The sequence below is a fragment of the Nycticebus coucang genome, chromosome 2, assembly GCF_027406575.1.
Source record: "Nycticebus coucang isolate mNycCou1 chromosome 2, mNycCou1.pri, whole genome shotgun sequence".
Classification (NCBI taxonomy): Eukaryota; Metazoa; Chordata; class Mammalia; order Primates; family Lorisidae; genus Nycticebus; species Nycticebus coucang.
In genome coordinates, this window is record NC_069781.1 from 71787779 (window position 1) to 71806985 (window position 19207).

Sequence of the window (19207 nt, forward strand, 5' to 3'; positions counted from 1 at the left end):
GGTGAGGGGTGAGGGGCAGAGGTTCCAATTAATAGGTCCATGGAATCCAAGGGACCTGGGGCAGACATGTGCCTTGTTCTGTTGGTGCAGAGTGGTCAAGGGTCAGAGGAACAAGAGGCCATCAGAGAGCTATGAGTCCCTGTGTCTGGAGAGGGTGGGGGTGGCTGGAGAATGATCACACGGCATCCATTCACCATGTTTTTTTTTTTTTTGCGTTTTTTAGCCAGGACTGGGTTTGAACCCACCACCTGCGGCATATGGGGCCAGCGCCCTACCCCTTTGAGCCACAGGCACCACCCCCATTCACCATGTTAAGTACATTACATTTTACTATGAGTGAGATGGGAAGCCACTAGTGGGGTATCAAGTATACACTTTGACTTGTGGCTTTAAAGTGTCCCTCCTACTTCTGGGTAAAGAATACAGAAGCAGGGAGATTTGGGGACCCACTGAGATAGTTATGGCCAGTGACTATAGTGGCTGGACCAGAGTAAAAGCAGTGAATAGTGGGCATCCCAGATAGAAGTGGGGAGAGATTGGGTGTATCCAAGTAGAGATGTCAATTAGTTAGCCTAAATTACGTGGCAGGAATATGTGGGTTGAGGGAAAAGTCGCAATGAGAGATATAAATTTATTAATTAATCATGAACATACAATTTTTAAGGTTATAAAACTGAATTTAATCCTAAGAGAGTGGGTGTAGACAGAAAAGTAAAACCAGAGATCTAAGCCCTAAAAACTCAATGATATGGCAACAGAGAAATAAAGAAGAAACAAAAGTAACTAAGAAAGAAAGACACAGATAATGTGGAGAAAAGCAAGAAATGCTCATATACTGTAACAGAAACCAAGCTCTTAAAGAATGGAATGAACAGCTCCATCAAATGATATTCATAAGTAAAGCAAAACCAGAATTAAAAATACTAGAAATTAGCAATATTGGGTCACTAGTGATTTAACAAAAGCAATACAGATAGCATGGAGGGAGTCAGAGTGTGGTGTTTAAAGAAAGGATAGAAAGCTTGGCACCCGTAGCACAGTGGTTACGGCGCCAGCTATATGCACCAAGGCTGGCGGGTTCGAGCCCGGCCCAAGCCAGCTAAACAACAATGACAACTGTAACATGAAAATAGCTGGGCGTTGTGGCAGTTGCCTGTAGTCCCAGCTACTCTGGAGACTGAGGCAAGAGAATCGCTTAAGCCCAAGAGTTTGAGGTTGCTGTGAACTATGATACCAGAACACTCTACTGAGGGCAACATAGTGAGACGCTGTCATCTCAAAAAAAAAAAAAAGAGAGAGAAAGAAAGGAAGGAAGGAAGGAAGGATAGAAGAAAATCAGACTGACAGAACAAATATAGACTATTCCTCTTGCAAAGAGTGTTGCTTAAAAGAAAAGCAAAAACGAAAAGGGTAATACTTAGGGTGGGAAGGGGGACTAACAGAAACAGCAGCAAGTATGCTGAGGAGACAGGGCCAGTGGAGAAGGCAAAGTTGGCGGCATGATGGGAAGAGTGCAGACAGCGAGGCAATGTTCCCGACAGCGAGAGAAGGGCTGGACTGCAGTGCAAAGGAGGCCTCAGGACGGAAGGTCTGGTGTACGGACACAGAGGCTGGTGGGTGGGTGAACGTACTAGCTGGAATCTCTGGCAGTTCTGTTTCTCAGTGAACAGAGGAGCAAGTGTCAGCACAGGATGAAGATGGAGACAAGAGGAGGAGAGAGGGAGAGTCCACAGATTGCGGGAACGTGGCTGGACTGCTGGGCTGCGGGTCATTGTGAAATATTACCTGAGGCCTTGGATTTGGTGGCAAGGAGACAGCGTGGGTATATGGTTGTCAGAGAAGTAGCTGGATTGAACAAGAAGATTGTGTAACCACGGGAGAGAGTACAGTGATGAATCAAGAATATAAGGCCAGGTAATGGGAAAGTCAGAATATCATGGGGGTGAGCAAACATGAAAAATAAGATCAGTAGATTTTAGTTCCCACTGGGGTCCAACCATGCGCTACAGTGTAGGTGGGAGAAGAGAATGAACTAGAAAGACAGTGGTGCAAGTTAGAGGATGAGATGTCAGAAACTGGGTATATGGATATAGTGCTCCTAGCACCAAGAAGGTGAGTGAGGGAAGAAGGGTGGGGACAAAATCTCAGGAAACAATGTCCAGGCAAGAGCTGTCCAACAGCATTTTCCCGAGCTTTCCTGAACATCTTGCCTATAGCCCTGCATTTCCTGACTAATCTCCCACATCTCCAATTCACTCCTGCCAATAAAAATAATTCATACCTGTGTAAATCTCTTAATTCTTGCATTAAAAAAATAATCCTAGTGGGTAGAATATGAATAAGCAGCTTCCCCCATTGAGCTTTACATCATTTCCCCAAAATCAGAGAGGAAAATGAATGGAACTGAAGTGTTTCAACTTCAACCTACAATCATTTGTACATCCACCAAGTATAGCAAAATATAGTGCTGCTGCTTTGAACACTGCTTGGCCAAAATAGAAACAACTCCAAGTTAAACAAAATTTCATAAAAACATAAAAGTGTATTTTATAAGATACAATCCTCTTAATAAGCATACAATAGTCAATGCTTAAAATAGAAAAAAAAAGAAACATCCTGCTAAAATCTCCTTGTCAATGAAAACTGGTTTTATTTCTATTTTACTCCCACATATAAATTATCTAGTAAGTAACTTAAGTTTAATATATATTTGCTGAATAAAAGTAAAAGAGTCCATCTGGTCAAAAGAATTAGCCAATAAAAAAATCTCTTTCATGTTTATCGCAAACATATCTAATGTATTTTTACCACTGTCTTTCATAAGGAGTTGATATTGAACCTTTTTAAAGTGTTCAATGGCTCCCATGACATATTACAAGAAGGTCCAGACTTCTCTATACAACTTTCAAGGTACTTCAAGGCCTGGCAGTACCCACTGTTCTAAACACACCATACCTCAAACCACATAGAGACAACTGTCATAAACATCCAACCACATCTTGTCTCCAACTTCACCCAGACTTCTGACTCTCTCCGTCTAGATAAGTGCTTCCAAACAACTATCCCATCAGCTCAAACATTATTAGCCAAAACAACTATCCCATCAGCTCAAACATTATTAGCAAAAAAAAAAAAAAAAAAAAAAAACTCACGGAATTCTTCAGATCCATTTAATGTTGGAATTAAATTCTCCCCATCTTGGATTCCCAGATGGCCTTGCATCTATATTACAGCATCAATCAGTGATAAAAGCTCAGCCTGTCACACATTCAAGTGCTAAAAAAGAATCTTTGTGAGTTTCTCACACCCCTAACATAGACCCTTCCATGACCACAATCCCAGAGATAAGTTTAGCGCTGTTAACAACTAACATTGGAAGGAAGCTGAAAGGGTGTTTAACAACTGTCCCTTTTCTCGGATTCCGTGAATCTTCAATAAGCATAAAGATCAAAGCTACAGCAAGACCCAAGGAATATAAACAATTGTTACACCAGTCAAGGAGAAAAAAAAAAGTAGGTGGCCTCTTTATTCTTGAAACAGGCAAGAGAAATTTTTTTCCATACCTTTGTTCTCTCTCTTAGGGGTTAAAAATAATCAAATCTTGCCAGGAATAGGATAAAAGGTACCAAAGACAATTAGGATAATAACTTCATAATGACTAGACAGTAACAATCATTTTCTCTCTTTTGAATTGAGAGAGAATTTAACCCCCAACCTCAAAGTGGCAGGCTTCTCTTAAGTGCTCATCATAGTGATAGTTTGAAGACAATAGAGTGAAAATGATTGCTTCAGAGAAAGTTCCATTTCTTTACCTTCCTGCCCCTTTATAATGCAACCCCCCTAAACCACTGACAGGAAACGTGAAGCCCTTAAAACAAGTGCTCTTAGGTAGATGAGAGAATGGCCATTCTGCATGCCCAAAACTACATAAACAGATAATGTGCTTCTTGTATACTTATAACACAAGATAAAATAGGGTGTGATACATTCTGGCAAATTAATAAAATGAAGTACCTTCAAAGGATTAAAGAACGTTTGTAATTTTTCTAAATTAAAAAATTACCTCAGAACAATTCTATCATTCTAGAACTTTTTTAGTATGTTGATTTTGATAATTCCAGAATTTCAAATTTGTGCCCCTTCCTATAAGTTTAGCAATCAATAATCTTTAAAACAGAAAAAAGATTAGTAGATAGACAAAAGACACCATTTTAGTCCATTCAGGCTGCTGAAGTAAAGCAAATTACTCTGGGTAATTACTGGGTAATTTATAAATTACTGCATAATTTATAGGGCGGCACCTGTGGCTCGGTGAGTAGGGCGCCATCCACATATACGAAAGGTGGTGGGTTCGAAGCCAGCCCTGGCCAAACTGCAACAAAAAAAAATAGCTGGGTGTGTTGCAGGCACCTGTAGTCCTACCTACTTGGGAGGCTGAGGCAAGAGAATCGCTTAAGCCTAAGAGTTTGAGGTTGCTGTGAGTTATGACGCCATGGCATTCAGTGAGACTCTGTCTTAAAAAAAAAAAAAAAAAGACTGGGTTATTTATAAATAATAGCAGCTTACTGTTCACAGTTTTATAGGCTCTGTGAAGTGCAAGTATTAGTGCCAGTTTAAGGTCTGGGCTCTGCCTCAAAGATGGCACCTTGTTGCTATGTCCTAGCTTGGAAGAAGAGATGGAAGGAATTAAAAATATAAACTTACTCCCTCAAACCTTTTTGTAACAGCACTAATCCCATCTACCAGTGTGCCACCCTTGAGACCTTCACTTGCTAAAGGCCCCACCTCTGCTTTAAGGATTACATTTTGACATGAATTTTGGAGGGGCACAAATAGTCAAACCCTAGCAGACACAAGAAGAAGAATGCTAATATTTCATGTCAGAGGGTACTCATCATTGGGCCTAATACCTTAGCAGCCTGCGTTACAGATGAGTAATTTTACCAAAGCTTATGGCATACAATTATGGTATTATAAGTGGGGTGGAAATGATATGTTCTTTGGTTACTGTCTTAGATACCCCTTTTGTAAAATGGGAAAATGAGAAATGTCATATATTTTAAACAAAGAAGAGTCCTCAGCTCATGACTGCAAACAGGAATAAAATTCAAATTAAAAGGCAGTTTGCTTTTCAGAAGTGTAGTTTTCCTAAAAGAGTACTCAGACTCCTGACCCTTAATTTATTCCTATACTCAACTGTCATACTATCTTTTTCATCTACAATAACAGTAATGTTTCCATTAAAAGAACACAAACCATCAGAAACTCTGACATCAGCATGGCCTCCAGGGATGACAAATATAGTATTTTATTTATAAATAGTCACCTGAGAATTTTCAGTTCTGCTTATATATATTATCATAATAAAAGTAAAAGCTGTCAAATTTTTTACATGCCCTAGCTTCTCTGATAAAAAAGGAAAAGAAGGCAGGCTGGCTGTCACTGACACGTATCCCTCTAACCGGCTCTGCCACGCCTACCAACAGGACAGAAGGAGAGAGAAAATCCGCCATCTACCCTTCCGAGGAGAAGGTCCAGGTAACATTCCTTTATCTGACTTCCACAAATGCCACTGGAGAGGCAAGGTGAACATGAAATTTAATCTTCACCAACTGGCAAAAGGCCTGGACTAAAGAAGAAAATACATGATAAAAAATAATTTTGCAAACTTGAGCCTAAGACAGTGCAGTAGATTTCGTAAATGTTGCATTACATTATAACAAATGGGTTTATGCTTCAAGAATTCTTAATTGTCTGTTTTAAAGTTTTAAACAAACTTCCTTACGTTTAAATTTTAACACTAGGAAACATTTTTACACAAGAATTTATTTTTTCTTTCATATCTCTGGGAAGCTAACTTTCAAAAAAAATGCCCAACTCATGACATCCAGGAAAAAAAAATGAACATTTACTTTTCCTGTAAAATTTTCCTACTAGTATTTTAGTTCTTTAGTGGAAAACAGAACAAAACTATCAGTTACTGAACTAAAGACACTATGCCTAACTCAATCGTTTTATAGCTTTTACTTTCCATTTCATTTCAGAGGGAGGATTGATATGGCCAGTATTTCATTTGTGTTTTATTTTTCTGTTGTTGAATTTCTCAACATATTGAAAATGTCCACTGATTTACAACGATACAGAAAAGGTACCATATGAAAATTCCAAGAATAGATTAACATAATTTTGAAAACATCGGCAATAGAAATGTTGGTAAGAAAATTATTCTTTCCTTATTTCTTCATCAAAATTAGTACAAAAAGAGATAATTCATAATTCATAAGGAAGAAAAATACATATCTCCAAGAGTAATTATCAATTTGGAAGATACTAACACTTGGGGAATGATTGGAATTGGAATCTTTTGGAAGATACCAATTACTGGGGAAAGAAATTATTATTATTTTTTGAAACAGAATCTCACTTTGTTGCCCTTGGTAGAGTGCCATGGTATCACAGCTCACAGAACCCTCCAACTCTTAGGGCTTAAGCAATTCTCTTGCCTCAGCCTCCCAAGTAACTGGGACTACAGGTGCCCGCCACAAGGCCCGGCTATTTTTTGGTTGCAGTTGTCATTGTTGTTTGGCAGGCCCGGGCTGAATTGGAAGCCGCCAGCGCCCTTAGCCGGTAAGCTACAGGCGCTGAGCCGGGGAAAAAAATATTTTAAGCAGAAATGTCTTTGGACCACTGCAAAATGAGAATCATTTAAAAAACAAAGCTGTGAACATACATATTGTCTCTCAACCATTGAAGTACCCTTCAGATAGAACAATGAACAATTCTGTACATAGGTATTCGGACTCACAGTCTACTCCATTCACACACGTGGGTGAGCATTTCTGGTGTTATCTGCTGCATTCAGTAAAGGTATTTGTGCTCATTCCTCTCAGTGTACACCAGGACTGTGAGCCACTGGAACTCTACACTGGACAGCATGCCCTTACGTAGATGAGCAGAACATCGAGGAGTACTAGCATTGTGTGTGCACTTCCTCACACCGTCTTCTGGACAACCCTGGGAGCTGGTATTGTTAGCCCCAGGTACGGGCTCACACCTGCTTAAGGAAATGGAAAGTGAAAGCTATGAAACGACTGAGTTGTGCACAGTATCTTTAGTTCACTAACTGATGCTTTTAGTTCTGTTTTCCACTAAAGAACTGAAATACTAGTAGTAGTTCTAGAAAAAGTAAACATTCATAATTTTTTTCTGGATGATGTAAGTTGAACATTTTTGTTTGAAAGTTAGATTCCAAGAGATATGAAATAAAAAATAAATTCTTATGTAAAAATGCTTGCTAGTGTTAAAATTTAAATGTAGACAAGATAGCAAAGCTTGGCTGGGCAGTATGAAGTGTTTATCAGCCTGGCAAGCAAGAACAGCTCCACTAGAGAAGGAAGACTGTGAAAAACACAGGATGATAAGAAAAAAGGTGGAGAAAAAGTGGAGGGGTGCAGCTGACGGGGGACAGGCAAGCCGCGTGCAGGCCCCTCAGTGGCTCTGCAGGGAGAGGAAGACCTCTTCCCTAAGGTCACTTGCCACCTCCGCCTCCTGTCCTGAGAGATTCCCTGAGAGAATCATGAGAGCTTGGCAAGATCTAGTTTCAGTCTAGATATGCACCTTCCTTGCAGACGTCAGAACCACAACACTTGAATCAGACCCCAAGCAAAAGTTGGGGGAGAAAACCTGGAGAGAAGACACATCACCTAGAGTACAGACCCTGGTTCCACAGGGAAGGGGAGCTGCTTCCTCCCTCAGGGAGTAGTGGCAAGTTCCCACCATCCCCTCCCTCTGCCCCCACATCAGCCCTCCTCCTCTCTAAGTTCTGCAGGACCAGAAGTAACCAACTAGGTCACTTGAGTTAATAAATAATCCCTTTCCCAGCCCTCAACAAAAGCTCCAGGGCCACAAATATTTAAATTAAGATTCTAGATGTAACATATTGTTTTGGAGACCTTGAGTCAAGCACCTCCCTTTTGCTTTAAACATGAACATTATTATATAATTGCTAACATTACTAAATAGGCCATATTTCTCATGAGGCACTTGGGCATGAATTTCAAATACAATAGAACCTCTGTGGCTGACCCCTTCCCTACATTGACTATCTCCTTAAGTTATCCTGACTTTCACAGAACACACACACACCACATATATGCAATGGAAGTTCTTTTCTTGACCACCTCCATATGTTGATCAGTTTGTTAAGTCCTTAGGGTGATCAACTGGCAGCAGTTCTGTATTTGACACTATTAAAGTTAAACTGGACTCAGTGCAGACAATGATGGACTTTGTATGTCAAGTGCATTCCTTGTATAACTGACTGTGTAATGGCTGAAATTGAGAAATTGGGGCAGAAGTGTCGAGTGGCCCTCAGGATTGCCAAGGTTCCAAGATTTGAACACTTACCATGCACACACAAAAGAACCTATGCAGATGACTGCTTAGTACACAGAGTAACTCAGCACAAGTCTTACATGGTGGCCACAGTTGACAGAGACCTTAAACACAGAATCCGTAAAATCCCTGGAGTTCCCATCGTGTATATTTCTAACGACAGATACAATATTGAAAGGATGCCAGATGATTATGGAGCCGTATATGGATTATATATTCGTCAATATATGATTTTTTTTTGTTTGTTTTTGTTTTTGTTTTGTAGAGACAGAGTCTCACTTTATAGCCCTCAGTAGAGTGCTGTGGCGTCACACAGCTCACGGCAACCTCCAACTCCTGGGCTTAGGCAATTCTCCTGCCTGAGCCTCCCTAGCAGCTGGGACTACAGGCGCCCGACACAACGCCCGGCTATTTCTTTGCTGCAGTTTGGCAGTGGCCGGGCTTGAACACACCCTCGGTATACAGGGCCAGCACCCTACCCACTGAGCCACAGGTGCCGCCCCATCGGTTCTAATTCTTATAAGACAATGTTCCTATGCCTTTCTTCAATCAACTTCCTCTGCTAAGTTTGTTTATTAAACGTGAAATAGCATGAATTATTATTCTGTTCACCTGCTTGCTCTATTATGACCTGGAGGATGTGGGTAAATACACTCACGTTTGGATGCTATTTTGAAAATGATATTTTAGGGCAGCACTTGTTGCTCAATGAGTAGGGCACCGGCCCCATATACTGAGGGTAGCAGGTTCAAACCCTGCCCAGGCCAAACTGCAACAAAAAATAGCAGGGCATTGTGGCGGGCGCCTGTAGTCCCAGATACTTAGGAGGCTGAGGCAAGAGAATTGCCTAAGCCCAAGAGCTGGAGGTTGCTGTGAGCTGTGACGTCACAGCACTCTACTGAGGGCTCTGTCCCTTAAAAAAAAAAAGAAAGAAAGAAAATTAAAATGATATTTTATCTCATTGATGGTCAAAGATGCAAAAATCTCACAAAGAATGCATTATTCTCTTTTGAGTTCTGTTGCACAATGTAGTAATTACAGTTAATATTAGAGTAATATACATTTCAAAATTGCTAAGAGAGTAAATGTCAAATGTTCTTACCATAAAAATGTTAAGTATTTGAGATAATGGATATATTGACTAGTTTGATTTAATTATTCCACATTGTACTCATAGATTATAACAACACTTCGTACTCCATAAGTTTATACAATTATAAATTGTTGGTTTACAATAAAATAAAATTGTTGAGTCTTTTTGTAAAAATAAATAAATAAATAATAAAGGTTTTTATTTTATTTTTTTTTTTTTGTAGAGACAGAGTCTCACTTTATGGCCCTCTGTAGAGTGCCGTGGCCTCACACAGCTCACAGCAACCTCCAACTCCTGGGCTGAAGCGATTCTCTTGCCTCAGCCTCCCAAGTAGCTGGGACTACAGGCGCCCGCCACAACACCCGGCTATTTTTTGGTTGCAGTTTGGCTGGGGCCGGGTTTGAACCCGCCACCCTCGGTATATGGGGCCGGCACCTTACCGACTGAGCCACAGGTGCCGCCCCATAATAAAGGTTTTTAAGTAAACCTTTAGTTTATGTCTGTTTCTGTATATTTAACTACTTGCTTAATTATTTTACTAAAAAAGCCATATTAAAAATAAAAACTTACTTTTATTTTCCTTTTTATATAAATGAAAACTGAAGGGCATTCTACCATTCTAGATGCAGCACATAATATGAGAACTCTTAGAAACATCAGACAGTGGCAAAGATCCATCTACACTTCTGGTGATTTTTCATGGGCACTGCTGAATAGCTTGAGTTTATAATATTAAATTTCTATCTCCAGCACACATCAATGCCACCGGATGTGCTAGATCAAATGGTTACACCAGATAGATGTGCCAGACTAATGATCTGTAGAAGGGTCAGCAATAAGGGCGACGGGGGAGGGAGGCCAGGGCTGCACCCTGCGTCTCTGTCCCACCTCCGACCTGCACAATGACATGAGCTCTCTCAGCCATAGCCGGAGAAGCAAGGACATCTTCCCAGATGGCACAGAGCTAGTAGACAAAGAACAGACCCTTCTCCCTCGCCTGTATAATCCAGCCAATTAAAGAATCACATTCTCTACGTTCTAAAACTTTCATGTACGTTTTAGCATTTTCAATATATTTGTTTCATTTTTAAAAGAGTTAATTACCGGGCGGCGCCTGTGGCTCAAAGGAGTAGGGCGCCAGCCCCATATGCCGGTGGGTTCAAACCCAGCCAAAAACTGCAAAGAAAAAAAAAGAGTTAATTACCGAAAAGCAAACAAAAATTAAGTGTCGGGGCAGAGCTGGTAGGCAAAATGCAGGACTGCGCTCACCATAAGTCCCACAGCACTTTTTGAGATGAAGAGGCTTACAAATTGCTTTTTAAATATGAATGTCCCAGGGAAAAGAGAGACATTTATTACGCACCACATGTAAGTGACTACTCGGCAATTTACATTAATTAACTCATTTAATTATTACAACTAAGCTACCATTCTTACCCCAATTTGGTATTATTATAGATAATCCATACTTTGAGATGACAGGCCCAAGATGATGCTATCTGTAATGACAATACCAGGATGCAAACCCAGGAAAACAAGGGAATTGTGTTTACCACTAAAGCCATGTAATGTCTGCAGCCAGGCTCCACATCCCCACTTCCAAGAATGTAGCAATGAGCAGCCTCAATAGGTCTGAATGAGTGCTTCCTGCATAGGTCCTCCCCAGAAGCTCCTATTCATACTTACTCCGACTGTGTGTTCCTCCAGTTTGTCGTAGATAAGTGAAGCACAATGGTGCAGGGGCATGTCCCTACCAGCTGTGCCCCACCCAAGCCTCATTCTCTCTGCAGAAGAACAATGCAAGGGGCCCACACACACTCGTGCTAGTTAGGTGGTAAGCTTCCCACCAATATATTCCATTTTACTTGTACCATGTGTGTCTGTCTGCCTCACAGAGCAGCTATAATATGCAACACGTGGGGATCAAACACATGAACAGTTTGTTTCAAGCACATGAAAAGACTTGAAAACACTAAAAGCTCATTTCGCAAAAGAGAATATTTCAATCTGATGATATTTTGGCTTAAATGCACATACTTCTATGCATAAAATGAGCATTTCATTTAAGAAACAAGTAATCTAAAGGGACTATTCACATCTATAAACAAGTGATATATAACTATCACTTACTACATTAAGTTATGTTTATTTTAACAGGTCCCCTTGAATATAAAACACACTGATTACAAATATATAATCAATATCTCCTAAGTCTCTCTAGGTCAAATGTCAAATGGCATGCTGAAGACTCATTCCTTCCACAGGCCTTTGGAGAAAAAAAAAAAATTTATGAAGAGACACTGCCCTCTTCTGGCAATTGTTCCACATTGTTCATAAATCTTTGAGAACAAAAAAGTAATGCATTAATATTTAAGCACCATAGTCCATGATACTATTTCCATTCTAATCGTGAGTTCTGAGTGTATGGAAATGTTAAACATATAGTACATGTCATATCAAAAGCCAATAAATATGCAATTTCAATCTTTCTAAACAATAATGAATAAAGAACACATTCTACCTGAACAGGGTTTCAATGCAGAATACCATTTTAATTCCTACAACAATTATTTTGATTATTAATGTGAATCAATACTGTTTATTTCCATTTGATAATCAATGGTAAATGTCCCTTAATTAGATGTCAAGTAGTAATTAAAAAGCAAAGCTTTGGGTGGCGCCTGTGGCTCAACGGAGTAGGGCGCCAGACCCATATGCCGGAGGTGGCGGGTTCAAACCTAACCCTGGTCAAAAACTGCAAAAAAAAGAAAAGCTTTTAGCGCTGAAAAGGTCCTATGAGTATATATGGACATATATTTATAGTACCCTCCCCCAAAAGTAAAATTTTGGCTACAGGTTAATATTCTGAACAAAGTAGATTTTATAACATCTCCATTATGTGTCTATATGACACATTTAGACATTATTTCACAATATTGGATTTTTTAATAGACTAAATAATACTTGGAAACAATCTTGCAAAAATATTTCCAACAGTACAGAAATAAATTGTTAATACACAAAGATTTGCCTTCACACATCTCAAGTTTATTCCACTAGTCATAGGTCACCACAGTTAAACATGTGTATCTTTCTATTTCTTTTTCTACCAATCTACATATTTTAGGATTTTTTTATAAAAAACACACTAGCAAACTATGCAAGTATCTGTTAACACTAGTCTTCTGGATTTTTACATGAAAATATATTCTGAAGATATCTATTAATATCAATACATACACCACACTATTTTTTAATAGCAGCATAGCAGAGATGTTCTAAAAATCAATCCTCTACTATTTGTAACCATATTTTCATAACAGTAAAATGGCTTTTGATATGACATGTACTGTATGTTTAACATTTCCATACATTCGGAACTCATGACTAGAATAGAAATTGTATCATGGACTATGGGGCAGTAAAAATTTACAAATATCCTTATTTAAAATCAGTAACAAGACCAGTTTCTAAAATCCTTGTTCTATATCATAAATCTGAGATTGTTTCCAGGAATTACAATACACATGTCACCCATTCAAATAAACAATACTGCACAGTACAGATTTCACTGTTGCCATTGGAGACTACAATTGTACACAAAAAAATACATTTAAATAAGTCAAACATTTTTAATGACTAAGAATTTTTTTAAATCGATAAGGTGTTCCTTTACAGAGCAAAAATGTGGATCATAAGTGTATAAATAAAATTCAATCTTGTTATAAGTTTTTGACAATTTTAAAATATTCAGTTTATATTAAAAAACTATCAGAAGCTCATAAAAATGAGCAGGTGACCCTAGAATGCCACATACTTACAACCAGTAAGTACTCCCACTCATCATTCTTCATTACACAGCTCTTATTTTTACCATAGCTAATATTCTAACTTGGAAACAGAAACAGCTCTACCTATAAACAGCACATTTATTTGAAGTTCAGTCCTGCTCATCTTTGTTCATAAATCCATACTATCCAGTAACAGGGTCTACAGTGAACTTAACCCATAACACACAAGTGGTATAAAGTGGGCTAGCTTTATCCTCCTTTCACTGGGCGACAAATGTCTCTAAGCCCTACTAATGAACAGCACAGTCAGCGACATTCAAACTGTTGTTAGATCCCTTCCAGATAAATTTACTGAAACACACATGCGATCTATAAACCACACACCTGCAAATAAGAAGTGATCTTTAATACGTCTCTCCTTTCATAATTTGCTCAGTCCCAAAGAGTTTACTCTGTTAAATGGAGAGCTGAGTGCATGAATGAATGATAAATCTATAGATGTGTCCTCGCTTTCTGTTGAACACCCATTTGCATGAGGGACCTACATCTATTTTCCCAAGACTATGCTTGCTTTGCTCTCTGCATTTCTAGTTTTTGTCCCATGTTCGGAATGGGTCTGATTTCACTGTTCTTGTAGCTAATAGATGGGCAGAAAAATACTTTCTCTTGACCTCGTGTATCATTACCACAACATGTCCTGCTGTGTGAAGATGACTCAAAAGCATCTACTTGTCACAGGCAAGTCAGAGGACACATGGGCGCAGACAAAATTAACAGAATATAGCTGCCCCAACGATACAGAGCTTCAAAGAGGGCTTCATGGGAGAAATGAGATATTTCACCAAACTCTGAAGGATGGCCAGAAATTCTGCAAGCTTTTGCAAGATAACTTTCCCTACGGAATGAATAACCTGCACCATGTAAACCTGTTCAGAGGACAAGAGAGCAGAACAGCCAAGCTGACGAAGAGAGGGGGAGAACTCGGAAACAGGGCTATAAATGTAGGTCAGGAGCCTGAATGCAGAAAACCTCTTGGTTCAACTGTATTGCCAAAGTAACTATGGGAAAGATAATCCTTAACTCATGACATGATAAAGACAGGTCACAATTCTACCTGAAATCTCTGCAGCTCCCACAAGTATGTGACTCTCCATTCCCTGTGTCCCTGCGATTACTAACAGTGTTAAGTCCTAACACAAAAAAGAACATCTAGAACTTTCTATAGGAAAAGATGGGAGAAACAGGAAAAAAATTTCTGTGTCACAGTCAGTATTTGGAGGAAACGAAGTCCAAGCAGGTGCACAGGGCAGAAAAAGAGAAAAAGAGGAACACAGCTGGATCCTGGGGCCATAAGCAAACAGTTCTGTAAATAAAAATACATAAGCACAGTTAAAAAGCAAACCTGGGGATAATGTGTGCAGAAAATAGAGTGAAATGTTCAGATCCTTAATTCATAAGTCACACTAATATTTTAAAATATTAAGATATAAATAGAAAAATAGACTATTAAAACTGTTCAGATTCTCTACTAATTTAAAAAATGAGATGTTGTGGACAAGATAACTAAAGACACGAAGCAGGCATCTGCCTCTTCTCCACCAAAACTCCAGATGCCTAAAAGATTATCAGAAGGAGAGAGCCAAGGCGACAGGGTGACGGGGGATGTGAGAGTGAAGCTGGAAGACAATTGCCTGAATTTTTTGAGTGCTTTGAGCAGCCCCTGACCAAGACCCAGGGAGGGGATAAGCAGAAGACCTTTGGGCCCCAACACTCCCATCTGGAACTTTTCTGGATTTTACTGAAGAGGACCTTTTCATAGCCATGGCCCAGAGTCAGGAGCACAGGTGGAGTTTTTACAGGGTTCCCATCACAAGGACTCAGAACTAATCAGGATCCCTTCACGCTATCCTCTGAGCCCTGCCCTGAAGCTATTGCCACCGGGCTGCTAGGCAAGGGAGGGAGACAGGAACCTGGGCGATCTGTACACTCAGAACAAGATATTTCCTCTTGTGGATGTGGTAAGTACAGAACCAAGGGGGTCTGAAAGCAGAAGCTCCACATCCACCAGCCTATCACAGAGCTGCCAGGCTGGCTTCTTCCACAAGAGACTGGCATCATTTCTCCTGCATTTTCCCCAACCAAATTGCAGCAGAACTCTGCAGCTGGCTTGATTTCCCCCTAGGAAGCTAGAGAGTAGCCTGCCTTTCCTAGTCAGGGTCAGCACTTGGACGTTGCTGGGGTAGGGAGGATCTAGGAGCAGGTCCCTGGGCATGTCCCCATCCTCTCACGACTCTATCTCATCATTTGGTTGCAGGGGAGACCAGTGAACTGATCCTGAGAGGAAAGGGCTCATGTGGACAGAACCAAGAGGAAGCACAGAGTGCATTTGTGTTGGGAACACACATAGGACAGCCACCCCCTCAGAAAGAGCAGCCACCACTGCTATCCTAGCTGGAAAGGCTTGCAGCCTGGTCCCACCATGCTTCCTGAGCACAGGTACCTACTTAATGGCATACCTGGTTTAGATAGAAACCAGGGAGAGGGAGGGACCTAAACTCCATTTGCACCTGCTGGACTGTGGGTTCTTGACTCTTCCTTTTTCAAAGCCAAGTGAGTTTTTTTGTTTGATCTGTTCATTTGCTTGTTTTGTTAAACAGACTCTCACTCTGCAGTGCTGGGGTTAAGAGCTATAGCATTACAGCTTACAACAATCTCAAACTAATGTGCTCAAGAGATCCTCCTGCATCAGCCTCCTGAGAAGCTGAGACTACAAATGCCCGCCAAAATACCTATTTCTATTTTTAGTAGAGACGGGGTCTAGCTCTTGCTCAGGCTGGTCTCGAATTCCTGAGCTTAAGCCATACAGGTGTGAGCCACCATGCATGGCTCTAATGTGTATCTTGACTGGCATATTGTGCTAGATTTATTCCTCAACTTTCCAATACCATGCTCCAAAAGAGATCTTGCATTTAATATGGGTGATATACACTCTTTGGTTGTTTACTTTTAAGAATCATATCACGGGCGGCGCCTGTGGCTCAGTCCGTAGGGCGCTGGCCCCATATACCGAGGGTGGCGGGTTCAAACCCGGCCCCGGCCAAACTGCAACCAAAAAATAGCCGGGCGTTGTGGCGGCCGCCTGTAGTCCCAGCTACTCGGGAGGCTGAGGCAAGAGAATCGCTTAAGCCCAGGAGTTGGAGGTTGCTGTGAGCTGTGTGAGGCCACGGCACTCTACCGAGGGCCATAAAGTGAGACTCTGTCTCTACAAAAAAAAAAAAAAAGAATCATATCACATTAAAGGACATTGTAAGGACCATCTGTTTTCTTGCAACAATGGGCAATAATTTCTTCAATTCCCAAGGTTCTTATTTGTTTACCGCAGTTGGGTATTTTGTTATATTGGGTTTATTTGGTTTTGTCTTGCTTTGTTTCAGCAGACTTCTTTGCCTATATACATACTTAGAAAATAAACTGAGTGTGTTTTCCTTTGTATTATTCCTGTTTGAATTTTCCATTATAATGGAACTGTTGACTAAAAGCCATTTAGTTACCTTTTTCCTGCCATGACTTCCAAATTCAAAGGAATACTCCTTTATGAAGCAAGAGAAATGTGTTTCTAAAGGAACTTATTAAAGTTTATTTGAAAAGTATAATCCTTCAAATATACAGACATAGTTACAAAAGCTGTCATTCAGTAAAACAGAAACTACAAAGGTATTATAAATCTCCTCTTGTATTAACTGTAGTGGAATAATAAGCTGAGATGGCAGGTGTGAGCACAGATCATCAACAAAGACAGGACTGGACGTGTGCTTGAGCACCAGGCCCACCTACCATCTGCTTTGCACCAAGGGAATGCAAACAGCCATGAACTAAGGCATTCATTTTCAACATTTTGATTTGTTAACAAGATCTGTGCAATGAACTCTTTCGCGCTACTGTGGTTCTGTGCTGCCCCTCAGAAAAAAACTCCACTGCAAACCACCTGTCATATTCTGTGGGGATAAGCTTTATCTAATAAATATCTAAACCCTAAAAATATTTTACTTCCCATAAAAAGAATGATACATTAAAAGGAAAGAGATGTCAAACCAATTTGTACAATATTGATCAAATTTGTATAGATTTTCAAAAAGATACAGAGGTATGCTGATATTTTTGAAGGGCTACACAATGAACCATGAACAATCATTTGGTGGGGGAGAATGTCATTAAATATTTTTCTTTTATTTTACATATTTTAACAAAGAATATTTGGGTGGTATTATTAACATAGTGATTTCCTTTAAGATGCTTTTTTGTAAAATTAAAAGTATTGCAGTACATGGAAATACCACATTTATTCAATGATTCCCATATCACTGAACATTTTAGCTGTACTTCAATTTTCACTAATGGAACTAGCGCAACAATCATTTTCCGCCTGCATTTCTGGTTATGTCCTAGGAGTATAAGAAATGGGTTAAAGAGCATGAAGGTGCTCGCACAAGCCTACCTGCTTTTCAGGGGCTTATAGCAATTACATTCCTGCTGACACAGGAACACAGTGCACAGTCTCCTAACTATATTCTCCTGAATATGGGAATTTTCCTTTTATCTTTGCAAATATGATAAGAAAAATAAGTTCTCCTTTTTTTTTCTATTTTATTCACCTGCAAAAAAAAGGAACGCCATTTCAATACTCACCAGAATAGTCAATGTTTTTAAAAATTAAAGGACAATTTTGCATACACATTCCTGAGACATGGGAATACTCTGCCAAGAATCACTGAAAATTATGACTAGGTGTTTAAAAAAAATCTTTTATGAAAATTTTAAAAGTGAGTTAGCTAGCAACTCACTTTTATAGGAATTCAATCAAAAATGTAGAATATGTGAAACTCGTGTTAACTACAGTCAAAGGTTAGCAGTAATCTCTCACATCCACAGTATTTTTTCCAGGGTTTATGAAACATAGCCTTTCACTTCTACACAGGACACCACAGCTACAGTGTATTTCTGAAGGTACAAGCTACAGCTCCTGAAATCACTCCTCTCAGCAATCTGATCCAAAGAACCCAAGCTCTGGGAGTTACTATTATTTCTCTCCATACTGCCTTCATTTTGGTGGAAATACAACAGAAAGAGTGTGAAAAATCAGTAGAAATATATAAAGCAATCCATCTGCTCAGCCTGCTGTTACTACTTATCCCCACAGACACTGCTTCTGGGCCCCTCAGGCCTGAACTCCGCTAGTCTTCCCCAAGTTAAGATTCAGGGAGATCCCCAACATAGGGATGACCGACAATGAATCACTTCTCAAAAAGCTATTCAGTGAGAGAGGCATGGTACTGGAGGAGTTCCACTATGAGAACTCATCCTCACCACAGCCCACAAAGCACAAGTGAAAGCCTTCTTTACAGATAGGAAAATTCAGGCCCACAGACACAGGTCATTCGCATAAGACAGGTCTGTGTAATTTGTTTGGGCTTTTGTTTCCTAGCTCAGGGTAGCCATCAAGACACTCACATGGGAAAAGTATTCTGGCAATGGAACAATGAGCATTGTATTTTGGGCAATGTTATCAAAAATAAAACGTTGTCCTTACTGTCTCTGGGCTGTGATTTTTGTTTTTTTTTGTTTTTGTAGAGACAGAGTCTCACTTTACCGCCCTCAGTAGAGTGCCGTGGCGTCATATGGCTCACAGAAACCTCTAGCTCTGGGGCTTATGCAATTCTCTTGCCTCAGCCTCCGAGCAACTGGGACTACAGGCGCCTGCCACAATGCCCGGCTATTTTTTTGTTGTTGTTGCAGTTCGGCCGGGGCTGGGTTTGAATCCGCCACCCTAGGTATATGGGGCCGGCGCCCAACTCACTGAGCCACAGGTGCCACCCACTGGGCTGTGATTTTAAAGAGAATCTTTTCATTTTTTATTCTCATGTTTCTAAAT

At 40.1% G+C, this 19207-nt stretch overlaps 1 protein-coding gene across 12 annotated transcripts in view; it reads right to left on the reverse strand.

Moving 5' to 3' along the window:
* Positions 1 to 19207, reverse strand: part of KDM4C (lysine demethylase 4C) — a 447042-nt gene that overhangs the window by 274344 nt on the left and 153491 nt on the right. Inside the window, exon 9 of one of the 12 annotated variants that reach the window (XM_053573155.1) lies at positions 14273 to 14641. The exons of 10 other annotated variants lie outside the window; for them this stretch is intronic. In XM_053573155.1, coding sequence (XP_053429130.1) covers positions 14498 to 14641 — 144 coding nt within the window. In that variant the 3' untranslated portion in view covers positions 14273 to 14497. Of the gene's footprint in view, positions 1 to 14272; positions 14642 to 17830; positions 17931 to 19207 lie in introns of those variants that run through there. One more of the 12 variants, XM_053573166.1, reaches the window with a different exon arrangement.